This window comes from Orcinus orca, chromosome 6, assembly GCF_937001465.1.
Source record: "Orcinus orca chromosome 6, mOrcOrc1.1, whole genome shotgun sequence".
Taxonomy (NCBI): domain Eukaryota; kingdom Metazoa; phylum Chordata; class Mammalia; order Artiodactyla; family Delphinidae; genus Orcinus; species Orcinus orca.
In genome coordinates, this window is record NC_064564.1 from 85,394,052 (window position 1) to 85,409,564 (window position 15,513).

At 32.6% G+C, this 15,513-nt stretch overlaps 1 protein-coding gene across 5 annotated transcripts in view; it reads left to right on the forward strand.

Annotated features, from left to right (window-relative positions):
• Positions 1-15,513, forward strand: part of ZCCHC7 (zinc finger CCHC-type containing 7) — a 248,461-nt gene that overhangs the window by 216,685 nt on the left and 16,263 nt on the right. For all 5 annotated transcript variants that reach the window (XM_004271449.3, XM_012533635.3, XM_033431122.2 and 2 more), the window contains exon 6: positions 787-822. In XM_004271449.3, coding sequence (XP_004271497.1) covers positions 787-822 — 36 coding nt within the window. The remainder of the gene's footprint in view (positions 1-786; positions 823-15,513) is intronic.

Consider the following 15,513-nt stretch of genomic DNA (forward strand, 5'->3'; position numbering starts at 1 on the left):
TCTCTTAACAGAGTCGTAATTTAAGCATACGGAAAGATTTATATGTGTATCCATAAGGAAATATCTCCTAACTGGTTTTTGTTGTTGTTGCTGCTGTTGCTTTTGTTTTGTTTTGTTGGTACCTATTCTGGTTTCGGTAAATCCATCTTTTATCAAAGTATTGAGGTTTTATTGGGTTTTTAAAGTTACATCTCTATAAATGTAAAGATGGAGAAGACAACTTTTAAGGGAAAAGGCATGGACTTCAGATTCTTGAGGTTGTTTTTTGTTTTGCTTTTTTAATACTCTTGTTATCTATGTCATAGAGTATTGAAAGTTAGTAGCAAGTGATTAGGTAAAACATCAGAAATATATAACTACTGCGAAGGCTTCTTAAAAGCAATTGCTATTAAATTGTTTTCTGTCATACTACCAAGGTTCAAAATGTTCTTTTAGAAGGTGTACTTGGTGAGTCTTACTGATTTTGACCACTGCTGTTCATTTATCAGTTTAACCGAGTTATGGCTCTTAATCACATCTTAGTACCCAAAACTTCTAACCTGAAAAGAAAAAAAAGAGAGAAAACTTTGTAACTGGCTTTCTGACAATGGCAGGGAGTGTGTTAAACCAGTGTAAAATTCAATTAAACTGTCTAGCCAGGTTTTTGAAGCTGAAATGCAGACCCTTTCTGTTAAGCTTCTTATTTTCCTGTGACCGACACCAGTGGATGCTGGGTTATGCCAAAACCAACAGGCTGTAAAGTACCTTGTTTCATGCTCCCAGCTGATCAATATTTTTATTTTCCAGGCTTGCCCAGAAATCTGGAGGCAGTATCACCTAACGGTAAGTAGAAACACCGTTTTTATTTTCCCCAAGACCCAGCCTATTTACCCTGCTCTGAACTGCTGACCATAAAATATAGACAAGCATCTTCTACCGGAAGATAATAAACATCTGAAGAGTTTTTGCACTGAGAAAGCAATAATACACTTTTTCTCTTCTCCCCTGCCCACTCCTCTATCCTTTATCTTCCTGCTCTTAAAAGATTTTGATTGTCTTTTATTACTCACATCATTTAACGATTACATCATGGTATTTCTCAGTCTTCCTAGACCACATTCATTAAATTAAAGGGGAGAAGTATGCTAGAAGCAAAAAAATAGTAGTAATCCAACATCTTTAAAATGTTGTATCTATAGTCCACAAGCATACAGTCCACACTATCTTCCATTATCATTTTTCTGGCTTTACTGAAATGTTTACACATATTTTTCAGTGAAGCTAGAAAAAACTTAGTGCATCTTTCATATAGAACAATTCAACTGTCATATCCTTAAGCTTCTCTTGACATTCAAAGTGTATAAATATCTGCTTAATACCATTTAAGTTATTTAATTCTATGGTTTCCTCTTAGTGTGATTTTAGGCTAAGTAGGAGCAAAAACAATAGTTTGCTGTGGAATCAATTGGTTAATGCTCAATATTATGAAGTCAGTTTATTTTTATTATTTAGCTTAAATAATTTCAATAATTCACCATAGCCCTACTTGTCATTTCTTTTAATGTATTAAATATGTTGTGCTGAGCAAGAGACAACATTAAAAATTACTCTTGTAATTATACAGCTATGCAGTATATTTTAAAGCAGTTCTTTAAAGTTTAACTTATTAAAAAGTTTTGTTTATAGGAAGACGTAGTAAAAATAGAAAGGGCAGAGTTTCTACAAAACACGTCTTCTTACTGCTCTCCTCTTATGGAGTAAAAATAAACCAATAAGTAGACTCAGTTGTGCCTATCACAAGCCCAAGAAGTACACCAAGTGGTTTGTTTTCACATTGTTATCACTGTTTAATTTGTTTAAAGATTCTCAGTAGAAAGCTGTAATTCCTTAACTATCCTCAATCCCAAATTGAGTTTTGTTAAAAATCTTTAGTGTTATCCCCTACTCCAAAAAAAAATTTAAATAAATACATGCACATGCGAGCGCGCACATACACACACACGTTACACATATATGTTACAGGTGTAACTCATGAATATGTTTGTGTTAGGGTAGCAATTTTTTTTTATCCTAACAGGCTATGGTGAAATTCTTAGCCTAAATTTAATTGGAATCCAATCATGTATTACACTTTTCAAGATCACAGTCACTCTTTGTAACTGTATAGCAAGTTTTTCATCAACATTTTTTTTAAGTAATAGCCTAATGGATTTGACATTGCATTAATTTTCCTTTCTCCCCTAAGTTAGAAAATTCCAAACTTGAAGTATAGAAAGTACTATTTTAAAGCCATTCTTTTCATTATTTGCACCTGCATTCTTTTATATAACTGTCACAGAAGGATAGAAATCAATGTTTAGTATAACAGAGATATTTGAAGGTTCATTTAATATTGTAGCTTTTGAAAAACATAAATTGTAAAAAGAATAGTTGGGGGAAAAAAATAAAAACAAAACGAATTTGCCTTTGGGGAAATTACAGTATATTCTATCTATAAGTTTAACAAAATCATTTTGAAAAGTTTGTCTTAATTTGGAATCCTGATTAATTTTTCAAAGTAATATTGAAATAACTATCACAATTCATAATTATCAAGTTTAAATTAATAATTAGTCATTAAGAGTTTACGGTGCAAGTATAAATGCAAAACAAGTATATTTATAAACATGTACATCTATATCAATCCAGCAAAATAGCCAAATAATTATACATATAGGAAATATCCTAATGTGTGCAATTGAGCAATATTTAATCTTGAATGAAAGCAAGATGCATGATGAGTTTAGTCATCTTCAGCTCTTTTACTAGGCGATGGACTGCCATCTATTGACTCATAGTAGCCCTCACACGTGAATGTGGCGTCAATCAGGGCAATGACCGAGTAATAAAGCCCAGGTTAGAACTGCTATTGTATATTCATTTAAACCAATCTTCTTAAAACTGGGTATTTCTACACTTAATCGTTGATTAATTTCTTTTTCTAACCAAAATATGCCCATTTCTTACCCAAAATAAACTATGCTTTTTGAGGGGAGAAATTGATTTGTATATCTGATTTGGAAATGTGTACATTTAAGAAGTTTTCTATTGCTTTTATCTGACTCTCAATCAGTGAGAATAGAAGGACGTTTACACAACCTAAAGTTTAGCTACTAAATTTAAGGTCTATCCAGGAATCACTTTCTTTAAAAAAAAAAAAAAGTCTATAGGTTAAACAGAGTTTTATTTCTCAAACACATAAGAAAGATAGTAAGTTGACTGGTGTAAATGGACCTGTGAAATCAAATCAAATCAAAGATTCCTTAAAACACATTTTCCTCATTCTGAAATAAGAGGAAAATTTAAAAAGAGAGGTGTTCACTATTTTCAGCAATTTCATGAGAGATCAAATAAAGTCTCCTTTACAACTTATATGAATAGAATAGCTTTTTAACCAGACTTGACTAGACTTAATTAATAAAAAAATAAGACCATCATTCTAAACGGTACATGCTAATAAAACTCTAAGGCACTACATATATTTTTGTATATGTACATATGTATCCATATTATAACAACTATTTGGCCATGTCATTTTTCTTTATATATTTTAATGGCTATAAAATTATGTCATGTAATTTAATGACTTTAGATTATCAATTTGGAGACCGGCATGGGAAAAAGAAAAATATATGATTTTTATTTAGCAATTAAATAATTTCTCCAAATAGTTTATGTATTTACCTCCTTCAAAAAATGTTTGGAAAGTTTTTTAAATCTTCAGTAATATAGCACTGTTCTTATATCTTAATTTGTTATATTTTCAGATTTTGGTAAAGCCTAACTTTGAATATTCTTTTTCATCTTTCAGATAACTTATTCTAGATAAAAAAATTTCCCTCTTTAACTATTCAAGAAGGAAAGTCCCTTCCCCCATCCCCTGTCATTTCTAGTCTCATTTATATTAAAAATCCTAGGCCAAAATGGCCACCAACAGAGTTTTACAACCAGCAGAATTTTTAACTAGTAGAGGCTATAATTTGACATGCTTTGGACATTTTGTTAATCTTGTTTTTAATCTACTTAAAAAAGTAACCAAGAGTTTGCTATTTGGGGTCCGTATGTATTAAGAACCAAAAGGGACAATACATCTTTTATGTTTAATTTTGTGCTTGGATTTCTTTATGTGCATTGTTAAAATGTGTTACAACCTACTACCTTTTATTTTAACTAAAAGTTTAAACAGGAAGAAAATGTAACCTTTTTGGAAGAATTAAGTTTTAAATGTTTCTTTATGTGTAAGGTTTGGAATGCCTAGAATTCAAAAAGTAAAATACTTGCTCTCAGGGGCATGGAGAGGAGTAGTTTCCTTGTCTTCCTTTCTAGTCTAGGAAAGGCTTGTAACCTGAGTTTACTAGTAATTAATAGTAGTCTTACCTGAACCAGTTGAATACCAGAGTATATCTTATAGACAATAATTAACAATATCATTCCATCTTGCCACTCAGTTTTCTCTCCTTACCTGGAAACATCAATTTAGAAATGTGTTTTCTCGATTTTCACCGTATGGAAACAAATGTTACTCTCTAAAACATTCTCTGCCATACCATAGAATAGGTAACCCTAAATGTCAAAAGATTTAAATTTAACTTTAGAACTATGTTTTACAGTCCAGAAGGAAAGACTAAGAAAGTGGAATTTGGTTATGAGGCAGTAGCTGTACAAAGGGCTTTATCCTGGAATTATGACGAAAGTTAGGGTGGGTAACAATTTTCTACCTAATACTAAAATGGAATATATTTTACTTAACTTAAAATGAGAAAAACTTAAAAGAGTCTAAAAGAGTTTTAAAAAGTCAGCCTCAAGCCAGAACCTTTTCTTTTCATGGACAAAAATTCTCTGTCTCTCTCTCTTCATTGAATATATGTTGGGAATCCTAAATCTCAGAATCTGAGAGCTCCTCGGCTACATAAGCAGAACTGTGAAACCCACAAGAACCCCATCCACACAGTAGATATCAAGAGATAGGACTTTCTTTTTTCGTGTGTGTGTGTGTGTGTGTGTGTGTGTGTATCAAAGGAAATAGAACTGGTTACATACTGCATTTTAAAATGTCAATTACCTTCAAATACAGTGAGAACTAGGCCTCACTCTATTTTAGAATTATTTAAATAAACTTTTCTTCATACGTTTTTTTGAGGCCTGGCATACAAATTATCACAAACTAAGACTTTATAAATTCATTTTGGAGGCTCTTATTTTTGGTTGTTCAATTCACTTTGCCAATTTCCTTAAGAACTGGGAATACTCTTGTTTAAATTGTAGGGGTTTTTCCTCTATGTCTTGAATCACTGTGGTTAAGTGTTGCTATTAAGATAGTACATCTCTGTCAAATTTTCAGAGTTTTAGTTTTTATTAAAAATGCCCTTAATACTAGAACACTACTGAGGTGAATATAATCATGCTCTGAGGATTCAGATGGTACATGACTATTTTGTGGTACCTCAGGGCCATTTTTCCATTGTAGTACTTATAAAGTAAATCACACTGCTTTCTGTTTCAAGTTACTTTGGGGTCTGAATAAAAAGAATTTTCTGAATAATCATTGATAACTTATTTTTCTAAAACTCCATCAATGATAACAGAGATAGAAATACATTTGGACAGTGACCAAAATTTTAAAGATTTTTTTCAAATGGAAAATTTGTGTGAATGCATTAATATTTATTTAAACATTCACCTTGGTCTTAAAGAATTTAATGTCAACATTTTGCTAATAATTTTTTAGTTCAGTCTTACCATGTTTTGAATTTAGTGTAAAAGATAATTACTACATTTACAGAATAGGTCAACTGATTTTTTTCACTAGCATGTTGGACCACATTTGCTAGAACTTATCATTGGAAGCAATTGGAAAATGCAATTTCAAAGCAAATGAAACCTGGAATTATCAATCTCAATAAATGAGATTCATTTAAAAATAAATACAATTTGCCAAATCATCAAAAAGCAATTTTCTAAAGCTTCTGTAAAAGGAAGGGGAAAAAAGTGAACGTTGTGAATTATAAATGCATATGTTATTTTTCCTCTCACAATGTGTTGCCTCAGATCTCTAGACATTGTGTGTATACAAACTTGTTTTTGAATGGGAGTAGAATAAAATTATTAGATTTGAATATAGTTTATTTCTATTTATTGAAGCACATGGGAGAGCCTTCATATTTTCATTTTGTCCGAGAAATATTGAAGTGTCATCCCTTTCAGAGAGAATGCCCAACTTATTTGATTCTAATATTTTAATGCAAAAATTAGTTTTAAATGGGAAGTCAATAATGGAATATTTTGAGTAGTTGTTTTAATATATTTAAATAATATCAAGTGCTTTATGAAAATAATTCTAATGTAGATTTGCTTTATGAAAATAATTCTAATGTAGATTTAAGTGTTTCAGATAATCAAGCAATGAAAAGTATGTAGCATTCACACAATTTAGAAAAGATTCTTTACAAATGTTTTGGCCTACAAACAGCTGTGTTTTTGTCATTTTCTAAATCTTTAATGGCCTAATCACCCATCATCGTGATTTCTATTTATTTTTTATGTAGTACATGTTGCTAATAATAAACTAATTGAATCTAAAACTCTAACAGCAACTTCCTTTCTTCAGTTGACAAAACAATGCCTGTGCTTGTTTATATGCCCCTTAGTGGCTGGCAGCAAAGTCTATTACGTTTAAGACTTACATATTTACTGTATGGACTTCAAGTTTTACTTCTGTTTTAAAAATGTAAAGAAATTCCTATTGTGGTCTTTATTTTCTTACCTGTTAATAAATGTCTCTCCTGAGGATGATAGAAAGATGGAAAATTACATTTGGACTTTTGTTCAAATGTAATTGAACAAAATTTTCTAACTTTTTTTCTTTTCCCTAGTTATGTTCACCTTTACTTACAAAGGAATTATAGTTAGTTATTGTAGGGGCAATTTCTTCTTGATACTTAAATTTTATGGTAATTAAATTCCAATTTCTAAGTATTTATAATTTTAATATATATATATAACATTTTTAAAATATTTTCTTTCTTTTCCTTAAAAAGCACATACATTATTCATATAACCCCAAAGAAAACTACGTTGTTTTTTTCCTTGAAGCTCTACACTTTGAAATACTGTCCCTGTTATGACAAAAATGAATGTAAAACAGGTAGCCTGAGAATTTTCAAGATCCGTGAAGTTTAACAGTGCACAGTATATAATAAATTAGAGTTCAAAAATCTGAAATGTTGAATGGTGCCTATTCTTTGTCATGTTAAGTACACGTAAAGAGCATACAACTATTAGGTAGAATAATTTTAGCATATTCAAGTGATTATTTTTCATATGTACTTTGAATGGGTGATTCACGTATTCCTTAAATAAATATATTGCAGGTGATTGAGCTTGTCATGATCTTCTCTGGACATTTCAGTGCAAGAATAGAAGTAAAGTATACTGGACCAGTGATATATGTATTAAGCATTCCTTTTAGTAGTCATGCATGTGAATGACATGGTAGATTACAGTAATTCCTAACAGGTCTTAAGTATTTAGGAATCACTTAGTCATTCACAGTCATGATCAACCATAACCTTTAAAGGTTTTGGTCAATCATTTGACTAATCTGCAGGAAAAGATTCATGAAAGAACCCCTTGAGTTACTGACATGAACAGTCTCTCTGAACTCGTGTTACATTTTCTGTTATGGTATAAACTACAGTTGTAAACTTAAGTTGAATTAAGTTTAAGGTTTTAGAAGCAAAATCTCTTAAAAGACTAAAAGTTAATGAATTACTGATAAACTCAGTCAGATTTTAGACTTGAAATTCATCTGCCATTTGATCCCCACATGCCAGAAAGTCATGAGAGTCATATTTTTGTACGTTTGCAAATATTTTCTTCCAGCTATTTTGAGTTCGGCAGTGGTCCTCCAAGACCAACAATTCTGGTTTTTTAGAAATATCAAAACTATTATATGAAGAAAAATGCTTCATGTTTAGAAGACATTTAACCAAAAATATGTTTTTAGTATCTTTGGAATTAAAAGAGATTGTCACCTTAATTGGTGTACCACTACACTGGCAGATCACATTTTAAAAACAAGAAATATTCAATGGGAATGTTCAGAAATTCATATTAGCTTTGTAAAAATAATTCACTGTGTGAATCAGTTGGTAATAAAGCTGTCTCGATGTTTTAATTCCGATTTTCAAAAATCATACAAAATTAAATCTATTAGCTAGATTATAAGGTCATCTTTATAATGTGTAATATATCCATGGCTATAAATACCCATTTTACATAAATATTGTTCCTTTACATTTATTTGTGGATTACCCACATTTCTTTTCAGTTAGGGGAACTAAGTTTTGGTTGTTCCTTAACTTTCATTTATATAATAAAATCTCAATTCTCTCTTTCTTGGATCTCTCACATTTCATTTATTTGTCTTTGTACCGCATTTCCTTCTCATGTTACTGAAGTCCTTAGAAAAATGTGCTATAAAATTCGGCTGAAAAGGCAGACTTATTTCTGAGGAAATTACTAAGGAATGTTTTTTATCATAATATAGGGGGAAAAATGCCAGCTTTGGGATCAAACATTGGTTTAAATTCTGGCTCTTTCATTTACTAGATATGCAAACCTAGTTAAAATATTTCCCTTCTGAGACCCTCAGTTTCTTCATCTGAAAAATGGGTATAGTGCCTTCTAGAGCTGTTATAAGTATGCAGTGAGATAATAAATGTAAAGTACTTAGCACAATACCTAACACTTAGCCTGTGTTCAACACTCTGTGAGCTCCAATACAGCAAACCCACAAATTCCTCACTCCTGTAGAGACAGCAACTGGACTAATAGCCCAAACTCAGATTATATATTGTGAAGCCTTTTATTTGCCCATGATGAGGAGATCCGTAATGCTTTTTTTATAAGGAGGAAAAAAAATTTTTTCCTCCTTATAGTTATTGAAATTAAAATCCCCACAAGCAGTGCCTTTTGTTAAAATTATTTACCTCAGTTTTCATTTTCTAGTTATTTATGCTTGTCTTCTTACTAGAAATGTAGGTAAGTAACTTTTAATTAAATTACAGCAAACAAATTATTTTCTTAATTTGATTTGCCTAAAAATCATTATAAAGACTTTTAAGAGTAGATCACAAACATACTTACTTTCTCTTTTAGTGAAAATGACTAAATAAAATGTGTGCCATATAAAGATATAATGATATCATTTTGAAAAAATATATTGTTAATAAATGTATAATTCTTAGGTGGTAACTTCAGTGTCATCTGAATATAGTCATGTATCATAACCAAATATAATACTTTCTGCTAGTGGTAGAGGGTTTATGTTAATCAGATGAGAAATGAAACAAAATAGCATATCAGTTTTTTGCACTTCAGGTAAAACTGCTTCATGGCCTTCACATGACTGATGCCAGAAACCAGCCTGATTTCACAGCAAAATGTTGAGTTATAAGAGCTTGTTCAGTTGTTTTGCAGTCTCCCACCCGTATTCTCATATAGGTCCAGCAAAAAGGGCAACACAAAATTAAGCACTTCCTCAGTGGATGTGATTGGTATTCTTTCAAAGAGCATTCCTATTCCATGTTTGTTCTTTAAGACATGTAGGAGCTAAGATGGAGCATATTGTAAAAGCAAAAAAGCATTACTTCCCCCCTTTAAACAGGTACTTACAGCTGTGGGATTCTCTATCTTTGTGACTGATGGTTAAGAGTATTTCAGTAGAATAAGCACGAGTGGGGTATGGGGAGGGGGAGAAGTATGTGTTGTAAGTCATATGGAGTTATGGCAAAAATGAAAATCTCGGGGCTTATTTGGATCCCGTGTGTATTAGCTAATAAATATAATAAAGCTGTGGCTCTTTTATTCTACAATTTTTCAGTGATAGTTTATGTGCAATTGTATGCAAAATATATAAGCAGATTTGAATATGTTAAGCCCTGCGTGTGGTTGGTAGATGTATATTAATGTGGTTTCTGTGTTTTATAGTCTACCCCAATAAACATTCAGATAAAATATCCATGGATTCGCACATGTATGTGTTCTTCTCTTTCCCTTCCCCCACATACTGTCTCCATGCCCTCCTCATCCCTCCACCCTCCATCAAAGCTTGTGGTCGTTTTCCATCCATGTACTAAAAGGTTCTTTGTAAACCAGGCCATTTGTCCATCATTGTTTGGGGTCCAAACAGTGGTAAGATACCCTGTCACCGATCCCTCGTACTATGAATGGCAGCTCCTCTCCGGACAATTGGCGGAGGGGCCAAGAAATATTCCTGAGAGGATTATTTAACCTTTCAATTTAGAGGGCACAAAGCCTGGCTGATTAATGAACTTTCTGATGGGCGCCGATAAGCGGATCTATTTCTTTATTTCCCCTAAAAGTGATTCCTTCTCCTGTCCATATTACTATAATCTTAAACATAAAATGTGGCAAATAGATTAAAAAACAGCACTAAAGAGTTTATCTGGCTGGCAAACTGAAGGAGCTAAATTAAAATTGGTAATGACAGCAGTGGCTCAGCCTCATATATGGTTTTTAAATGCACTGTGTATTTTGAAGAGACTTATTCTCCAGTGTGACTGGTAATGACTGCTTTGGGTGCAGAGTCTGGGGCTGGCTTCTGTTATCCCCCCCCACCCCCCAAAAAATGAGTTGTGTTATCTGGATGGCTGCAGACACATACGCATCCCCCTTTCTCACTGCATGGGCAGACAAGGTCGATAGCATTACAAGGTATTTGTGGCAGTGCTTGTTTCAGTTTTCAGAGCTGCCAGTTTCCAGGCGGATTTGAATTACAAAAGAAGAAGCTGGCATGAAAATTGAAAGGTTTTATCGGCTGGTCTGAAGCCTCATAGCACATTGCTTATTTATGCAGTCCATTTGCACCAGGAAATATAAAAAGGAAATACATTTTTAAAATAAGGCCATAAAGACCCAGATATGTTTAAGATGGCAAATAAAATATAGATACCTATAATATCTTTCCAGGAAACGATTTTCACTTAATGTTGCACATTACTTCAGAAGAGCATTTATGTTGCTGTCATAAATTTGTGCGTTTGTGTCACTATGTAGGTAGTCTCTGGGGATTAAGAAGGAAGCCTTTGCTAACTTACTTTAAAATTAAAATAGACAGAGGGATAGCTCTGCAGTTTGAGAGCTACATTGGATTTATTTAAATAGGGTGGTAAATTAAACTTAAACTAACATTTTTGCATTCCATGTAAAATTAGCTATGGCCCAGTGAATAAATGCCACTACCTTTGGAGAAAATTGGGATACTTTTTAAGCCATGAAGATTTAGAACATTCAGGGGGTGAATTACTGTGATCCTTACTGTCTTGCATATGTTCATTGTTCTCTGCTTACTGAGGTTTTCTTTTTTGTTGTTGGCTTTTTTGGGGGGTAGGGGTAGAATGTCATTTACAAAAAGAAAAATCATAAATTAATAAATTTAATAGCTCCTTTTTATAAAACTTATGCTTCATTCATTTTAGTCTGCAAATATATTGGCTTTCAGATTTTGCCTAACACTTAACATTGTGAATATATAATCTGGTTGGAGTTATACCAACAGTTTACTTCTATTCTTATTACTGTAGCATAGTTTTGACTTGAAAAAGATACAGTCATGTAACCCCTTACACTCTAGGTTACGTAAAATGAAGATATAAGTATACAAACATACAGTACTTCAAGGACGTCAGTAACCACACTGGTCATTTGCAACCTTCAGCCCATTGGCTTGTAAAACTTAAGAGTATCCAAAAGAGGGGTAGGGAAGAAATTACATGTACATAGGAAATATCAAATCAATAAAGCAACACCCTTTATTCTGCTGCAATTCAAATGAACACTGTTTTAGAATCTGTTTTCCAATAAAGCAAATTACTCTCTGCTAAACCATGAGAAATGCAATTTTTTGCAATTTTCGTTTTCACCAGTGTCTGGTACCTTTCTCATGTTTTCATGACCTGGACTAATTACTTCATGTAGTTTTTTTTTAACAGAGAAAATATCAAAAGCATACACGTCTGCTGCATGCTAATGTTGTGCTGTACATTTTTTCATGAATTTTCATAAGGATTTTTTCTACATAGCATGTGTGGCTTAATGATGTAATCACCCGATAGACTAGAAAATGCTCCAAAGGAGACGTTCCGGTCTGTTGTGTACATAATACATGTTTCAAAAATCTGCCTAATTAAGGAATTACCCAATGGATTGGGAGTCTGTTGGGTACATGACATAGTTTTTTAACACATAAAAAATATAGGTATATCATTATATATGGTGTTTTTAATGGCATTTTTAGGATGTAGGGGAAATTAGTAGCAGTGTCCACTGGAATGCAATTGAATTCTTTCTTTTCACTGAGGAAAACTTAAAAATCTTCATAAAGGAAGCTTTGTTTTAAAATAGTTTCAAAGCCTTTAGCTTGAGGAGAGACCTTCTTCCCCGAATTTCTCAAAGGGAAGTAATACTGTGAATATTTGTCAGAACAGTATGCAAATGGAAGGCTTTGTCTAAAATCGTGGGTGGAATAGACCTGGAATTCAGATCCCCAGGTGTGAGGACCCACCCCAGAAAAACACTGAAAATGGAGGACAAGACATTAGCCTTTGTATCTTTGGTCATATGGAATCGTTTTTTGCCTTTTCAGACTCAGCTTTGGTTCAGTTCACTGCGAAACTATTTGCCCAACTTTAAAATTTCTTCCTTTGATTCCTTTAGGCCCCAGCTGTGATTTTCCTTGAATATGTACCAGTTACATTTCTGTTGGCATTTATATTGTGAACAATACCAAAGGAAAGGGAGGGCATCCATTCTTACCCTGGCTACTTTTCATAAAACTAAATAAAATACTTAGAAAACTATATCTGATCTCTAGAGTAGGTAGTAAAAATAATATCTTCAAATAGGGGGAAAAAGTATATTTTAAATTCAAACTTTTGTTTTGCTCAAATGTCAAATTCATGCCATTAGGTCACTTCAACTAGTGGACTTTGACTATGTTGGCAAGCTTTTGGTTTGTTGTAACATTGTCTTGGCAAATCCTATTTGATTACTTGGGTTGAATATTTTAAAATACTTGAATATTGGGAGGAGGCTTGTGCTGTTAGTGAGTTTATTAAAAGAAGAAATTGGAAATATTTTTGAAAGAGTAAGGTAGTTTTCAAACATGAAAAGCATAATTGATTTGAGAGATGTATATACAAATGTGACATAATTGATTTGAGAGGTGTATATACAAACATTGATATACAAATGTTCAGAAGGACTGGAGCTAAGCTCAGTGCTTTATCAATGTTACATTTGGTCATTAATACACTTACCTCAAGTACTTAATATATTTGCTTTTTAATATATACTCATATAACAAATTAGATTAATAAAAAACATAGTCTAGTCTTTAAGCATATGCATGATTTTAAAAATAAGTCTGTTTTGCATTCACAAGAGTAGAAAATTCCCTTTAGTTAGTGCAGTTGATTGCAGATCGTATATAGTAATGAGCTTCAACTAGATACAAGCCCTCATTGGATCAAAGTCAGTTTAGATAAGGGCAGCTCAAGGTCACAGAGAGAGATGCCCAACAGGTCATTTGCATAAAAAATTACTGTTAGAAATAGGACACTGAGGCAGCTCTGGCGTTTTGATCTCTTGGCCTTTGTCATGGAGATTCCTAGTAGTGAAGGGAGTAAGGCCAGTGTCCTAGATAATGATTAACTGTTTTAATGGCATTCATTCATTCATTCCGCACTAACTACTCATGCAGAAAAAAGGGTTATGTAAAATGACATTAGAAGAAAATCATTTGTAATCGTTGCATCGGGCTGCACTTTGAGGAGACATTAGGAGTAAATCCGTGGCATGGTAGGCTTATGCTTTATCTTCTGATATTTACTGAGTTTACTGGTGCATGAAAAGCTTTCAGCAAGAATAGCAGATGGGATGGACCTTTCATAGGTAACGCTATCTACCAGGTTATTACTTCTATATATTGATAGTAAAGTAATCTCTAAGATATCACCCTACAAATATAGATTATTTAAATGTCTGTAACAAAAAAAAAAAGAAAAGAAAAAGATCTGCTTTCATAAATAGTTCATTTGGTTATCCATTGGGTCAAAGTCTTTAGATAAATCTTTTAACTTTAAAAAAAGTTCTAAAAACTACATTCATTCCCTTGCATTTAACTTTTTGTCTGCAGTACAGACATGTATGACAGAATCTTGAACTTAGAGCTAATCAGTTGACACATTCTGCTTTAAATTGGACCTTTACTGTTAATTAAAAATAAAGACACGCTCCAAGGCAGAAATATTGAGTCACAAATTTATACTTCTAACACTTTAAGTAGCTGTAGGATTTTTGTTAGATCATAGTATGAAAACTTGTCCACTGGAAATAATTATTGAGTTTTCACTACTGTATTTTCTAATACAGAAATGTTCTCTAATTAGGTAAGATCTAGGCTGATTTCATTCCTATTAAATCCTAGTACATGATAGTTTATTAAAATGAGAGTATGTAGATAGTGTTTGTTATGTCATTTACTAATTAATTATTGTGAAACAGTTTAAATTTCCATAGCACAATATAAATACTGTTGCTATTTTTATTAGTAATAATGGAAGTTTTTAACTAGTGATATTATTCAGATGAATGAACATCCAAATGTTTGCACTTCATCCAGGGGCATAAATGAACAGTGGGGCTAAATATGAAGCTTTTTGAATGAGATTTCTTTCAAGATAAAATAAGTATCAACATGAAACATGCTTTCAAAATCTTGGTTAAGAAGGATGTCTCTATTACTGGTACTATAAGACTGATTCCTATTCTCTTTGTATTACTAATTCCTTCCTGGTTCTGCCAGAGTACATAGCTAATTCTCAAGGTAAAGTATGAGAGATGCTTAGGAAGCTGTATTAATTTATTCAGCCTTTTTAATATATCAAAGCATAATTTTATACATTGTCCCTTAATGACATAAAAATTGATATAATTTCCCAAAGTATCCAAATTATTAACAATAACTAAAATGTATTGGATGCTTACTATGGGCCGTGTACTTTATATATGCATTACCTGATTATTCATTCATTAATATTTGCTGAACTCCTACTATAGGCCTAGGCCTGTTGTAGGAACCTGGGGTACAGCACTGAACAAAAAAACAGAATCCCTTCATGTTGGGGGATAGACAAAACAAACAAGTAAAATATACAGTATGTCAGATGTAGTAAGTGCCATGGAGTTTTAAAAAAGGAAGAGAGGGAGGGTAGTGAAGCAGTGTAGGGAACACCAATTGGAAGGAGCTAGCAACGTTAAATAGGGTGGTTAGGAGGGCCTTACTAAGAAAATGACATTTGAGCCAAGACTTGAAGGAAGTGAAGGAGCGTACCATATTTACCTGGGAGAAGAGTGCTACAGACAGATGGAACAGCATTTAGTACTACTTGTAATTTCCTCAAACTTAAGCAA